This window comes from Carlito syrichta, unplaced genomic scaffold, assembly GCF_000164805.1.
Source record: "Carlito syrichta isolate Samal-C Ts95f unplaced genomic scaffold, Tarsius_syrichta-2.0.1 Scaffold57848, whole genome shotgun sequence".
Classification (NCBI taxonomy): domain Eukaryota; kingdom Metazoa; phylum Chordata; class Mammalia; order Primates; family Tarsiidae; genus Carlito; species Carlito syrichta.
This window is the reverse complement of record NW_007001944.1, coordinates 25847-30678: the sequence shown is the minus strand read 5'-3', so window position 1 is coordinate 30678 and position 4832 is coordinate 25847. Positions and strand designations below refer to the sequence as shown.

General features: G+C 62.7%; 1 protein-coding gene across 1 annotated transcript in view; it reads left to right on the top strand.

Annotated features, from left to right (window-relative positions):
- Window positions 1-64: 64 nt before the first annotated feature.
- LOC103251503 (epsin-1-like) overlaps window positions 65-4832 on the top strand; it is a gene marked incomplete at its 5' end in the record, with an annotated part of 5609 nt that continues 841 nt past the window's right edge. Inside the window, 8 exon segments of the mRNA XM_021708277.1 lie at window positions 65-189; window positions 536-610; window positions 1103-1186; window positions 2402-2705; window positions 3278-3388; window positions 3518-3604; window positions 4699-4827; window positions 4830-4832. The exon segment at window positions 4830-4832 is cut by the window's right edge and continues 123 nt beyond it. Coding sequence (XP_021563952.1) covers window positions 65-189; window positions 536-610; window positions 1103-1186; window positions 2402-2705; window positions 3278-3388; window positions 3518-3604; window positions 4699-4827; window positions 4830-4832 — 918 coding nt within the window.

Genomic DNA, 4832 nt, shown 5'->3' with positions numbered 1-4832 from the left:
CGGGTCTGGGCTGTGGGCTGTGGTTCTGCTCCCCGGCAGGGCCTTACCCCCGCTTCTCCTGCAGCCTCGTCGGCAGCTGTGGGCTCTGGGCCTCCACCCGAGGCGGAGCAGGCCTGGCCGCAGAGCAGCGGGGAGGAGGAGCTGCAGCTGCAGCTGGCCCTGGCCATGAGCAAGGAGGAGGCCGACCAGGTACTGGTGCGTGTGTGTGGCCTTGCCGTGCTGCCATCGTCTCCATGCCTCACCCAGGCCCCTCCTGCCTCCACTGAGCACTCTGCACCTCTGTCCTGTGCTCTCACCCACTCCTCTCCCCAGTCCTGTCCTCTGTCCCTTCCTTTTCTCTCTGGGGCCTGTCCTGCCTGGCCTTTCCTTGGCCATCTGTCCCTCTGCGCTCCTCTCTCTGCCCGCCCTTGCTGGTTTGGGTGATGGCCGCTCACTCCCCTAGCCCGTCTGACCTGGCCGTCCCTCTCTTGGCCTGCCTCTCTGTGACTCTGGCCCTGGCCACCTCCCCTCGCCCCTCACACTCTCTCTCCCCCAGCCCCCATCCTGCGGCCCCGAGGACGACGTCCAGCTCCAGCTGGCCCTTAGTTTGAGCCGAGAGGAGCACGATAAGGTCAGAGCAGCCTCCCTGCCCCGGCTGGGTCTCCCTGCGGACTAGCCCCGCTGGCCCTTCCTCAGGTGCCCCTGCCCCCCTGGTGGGCCCAGCTATAGGCTCAGGCGCCTGGAAACCTCAGTGTCTTCAGCCATAGGACCTCAGACCAGGCAGGACCTGGGTGGACGCCAGGGTGGGAGATGCCACCGAGCCAGGCGCCTGACAGGAGGCCATGATGAAAAGGGCTGCCCTGTCTCCCTGGGACCCAGTGCTTTCCCCCACTTGGCAGGACCTGTCCTGGGCCGTCCCCAGCATGGTCCCTGTACTCCTCATCCCCAGACCACACGCCCTTCCCTGTGTCCCCCCCTCATTCCATACGTTGTCCGCATCCCATTTTAGTTTCCAGTCACCTTTGTTGAAGTGGGAGGGGACCATGGGGCCTTCTAGGTGGGGGGTGGCTGCATCTACTGGCTCAAGCACTGAACCCTCTGGGTGGCTGCTCCGTGTCCACAGGAAGAACGGATCCGGCGTGGGGACGACCTGAGGCTGCAGATGGCCATAGAAGAGAGCAAGCGGGAGACTGGTGGCAAAGAGGAGGTAAGTGGGGTGAGGCTCTGTGGGCCCCTTCATTCAGGCCTTGTCCTTCAGCCGGGCCTTGGGATTGGGTGGCTTGTCGTTCCATGTCAGGCCCAAGGTCATTCGCATGACTGGGGCCGGAGCATCCTCGGTGGCCTTGTCCTCCAGTCTCTTCCCTGGCCTCCCCCTGGCCACTGGTCTGTCCCAGGTATCTTCACAGCTTGGCAGATGCTGCTGCCACTGCCCAGGGCGAGCCCACCTGGCAGGCTCAGAGCTGCTTGACCTGTACCACTGCTATTGTCTCAGCGGGTCCCATGGCTGGCCCAGATTTGAGGAGTGGGGACATGGACCCTCTCCATGGGAGACGGCAGATGGCTTGTGGCTCCAGTCAGCTCAGTGGGTCTTCTCAGAAGAACCTGTTGGAGTCAGCCTTAGCCACAGGGTCTCTATCAGTATCTGACACAGCTCAGGGTGACCCCCAGGGAGCATTTCCCCAACTGGGTGAAGTCGGGGCACCAGCCCCCACCCATCGCCTCTCTGCTCCTGCCTGGATATGCCTGCCTGGGGACCACTCTTCTCTCCCCGGGGACCCCTGGCCTCTGGGGGCTGATTGGGGTGTGCGCATGAATGTGGTGGGCCACTTCTACTTTCAGAGATGGGGGCTCTGGTTAACTGGGCACAAGCCACGTGCCCGCCTCCAGAACACAGGGACTTTGCATGCATTTGTGTGTGGTGTGCACACAGTGCTGGGAGGTCTGCAGTGTGACGGTGACTGCAGGCAGTGTGGTGGGCATCAGGAGAGGCGTGCTCAGGGTGACCTGAGTGGGCTGGGGACTTCCCTGGGGAAGATGCAGGGGGCGGGGCAAGGTTGGCCAGCTGAAGACTGGCCAGGTGGAGGTCGGGAGGCATTGTGGTTCTGTGGGCTGCTTGGAGGGGCCTCCGTCCTCCCTCAGGGCCCAGCAGAGACCTGGGGGCTGGCAGGTTTGAAGGACTGCCCTGTGTGCGGTCTTGTGGAGACCGAACTGGGGGGCAAGAGTGGAAAACCAGGCTGGGTGCTGCCTGGTGGGAGTAAGGCACAGGTGGGCGGACCCAGGCATGGCGGGAGGGAGGATGCATGTGGCCGAGGCGGACTCTGTCTTCCCGGCATCTTTCTTGCCTGGACACCCAGGTCCTGGCTGCCTCCCCTGAGATGTCCTGCCTGACCCGCTGTCTCCTGACTCCTCTTTCTCCCCTTAGTCATCCCTCATGGACCTTGCTGACGTCTTCACAGCCCCTGCTCCTCCACCAGCCTCGGATCCCTGGGGGGACCCAGCACCCATGGCTGCTGCCATCCCCACTGCCGCCCCCACTTCGGACCCCTGGGGGGGGCCCCCTGTCCCTCCAGCTGCTGATCCCTGGGGGGGTCCAGCCCCCACACCGGCCTCTGGGGATCCCTGGAGGCCTGCTGCCCCAGTAGGGCCCTCAGTTGACCCTTGGGGTGGGGCCCCGGCCCCCACGGCTGGAGAGGGGCCCACACCCGACCCATGGGGAAGCTCCGATGGTGAGTGCCGCCTGCTTGGATGTGGCTCCCTTGCCAGTGTGCACCTGTCCTTGGCTGGTTGTGCCCTTGGACGGGGTCAGATGCAGCCAAGTGGCACCTTTCAGCGGTGGGGGTGCCCTGGGGACCCAGGGGAGAGTCAGATGGGATGACCCAGAAGAGGGTGTTTGGGGGTCATGCCTTGGAGAATGAGAGCAGAGAGGCTGCGACCAAGGCAGTCTGTGACAGGGTGGGTGGAGCTGGGGTGAGGGGCTGCCTGTGAAGGAGCTGAAGGCCTGGCTGGATGAGGGACAGAGCTGAGGGAGGGCTCTGAGGTGCATGGGTAGCTCTGGCAAAGCCGGAGGAATCCTCTCACCCCATCTGGGGGCTCAGGGCAGAGCCTGATGTGATGCCCACAGCTGGGGCCTGAGTGTGTACAGGGGAGGCAGGCCGGCCTGGGGAGACTTTGGGGGAGGAAGGCTGAGATGAGGTGGGGCTGGGGGTTTTTGTCGAACAAGCAGGATTCACAGGCACCAACCCAAGGCACCTCGGCAGGTGAGGTTTCCAGCCCCTCACATGCCTCCTTCCTTACACAGGCGGGGCCCCAGTCAGTGGACCCTCAGCCTCCGATCCCTGGGCACCTGCCCCAGCCTTCTCCGACCCCTGGGGAGGGTCACCTGCCAAGCCTAGCAGTAATGGCACTGCAGGTATGGGGAAGGCCATGGGTGGGCAGAGCCGGGCTGTGTGAGTGCAAGGATGTGATGTCGGGTTCTGAGGGCAGTGGGTGGCCAGAGGCAGGGCCCAGGCAGATGCTGAGTTGAACCCCCTGCCCACAGCAGCTGGGGGCTTTGACACAGAGCCTGACGAGTTCTCCGACTTCGACCGGCTTCGCACAGCCCTGCCGACCTCTGGGAGCAGCACGGGTGAGCGGTGCCCTCCTCTTCGGGGCTCTCCTTGGGGCCTCGCTCCAGGCTGGGCGGCTGTCCCTAGGGATGCAGAGTGCAACCAGGTAGAATGAGCCTGAATGTGCATCTGCTTTGGAGTGATTTCAGTTGAGAAAAGTTGTAGAAAAGGCACAGAGAATTCCTTCTTGAGGCTCTCTCTGATGCTCTGCCTCTCATTGCTTTTCCTGGGCCGCGGTCTCAGTTTCTGCCCTGGGCATGGAGCCGTGCAGCGACCCGGGTTCGGTCAGTGATGCGGGTTTGGAATGTTGCCCACACTCTCGCCCTTCCGTCCTTCCCTTGCCTACTGGCTTCTTGGCCCCCGCCCGTCCATCCTCCGGGGCATGGTGTTGAGCTGCCCTGGCTCCTTAGGGTCTAGTCAGGCCGGCTCGTGCCTGTCTCCTGAGATGGCTGCCCATCTGCCAGGTCCAGTTGTCCGGAGAGAGTTTGAGGTCTCCCTGGGACATCAGAGGGCTGCTGGGTCTTAGTAGCAGCCATTGGTGCCTCTTTGACCCTGACAGGTGGTGATGTCAACTTCAGTCATTTTTAAAAATTAAGTGGACTTGTGTGAAGCACAAATTGTGGTACAAAAATGCCCTTCCACTGATGAGGCCCAGCACCTTCCAGTCTGCACTTTTTGTTCTTGTAGGCCTTTTTTTTTCTCATACTGATTTGTACATTTTTTCAAGGTTGGATAGAATTCTTAATACAATGAAAAAACTCAGACCTTAAGCCAGCAAATGTCTTCAGACTGACTGGAGTTGTGGGCGATGGCCGCTGTCCCTCCACCCTGGAATCCCTGTGTGGGACTGTGGTCAGCACCACGGGGGCAGCTCCTTTAGACTGGAGAGCCCAGGAAGTCCTGCCCTGCCTGCACTGTCCTCTGGTGGCTCGGTGGCCTGGCTTCAGTGGTCTTTCCGTGTTGTGCTCTGGGTCCGACTGCTTCGTTTGGAATCTGGGCCCTGACACTCGAGCTGATGGCCCCTCAGTCCTCCGAGGCCCCCATCCGGGCCACACTGCTCCCGGCGTGGAGCTCCTGCTGTCCACCCCTCTGAGCCTCTCCTGGCTCTTTGCAGGGGAGCTGGAGCTGCTTGCAGGAGAGGTGCCCGCCCGCAGCCCTGGGGCATTCGACATGAGTGGGGTTGGGGGGTCTCTAGCTGAAGCTGTGGGGAGCCCCCCACCTACAGCCACCCCCACCCCCACCCCCTGC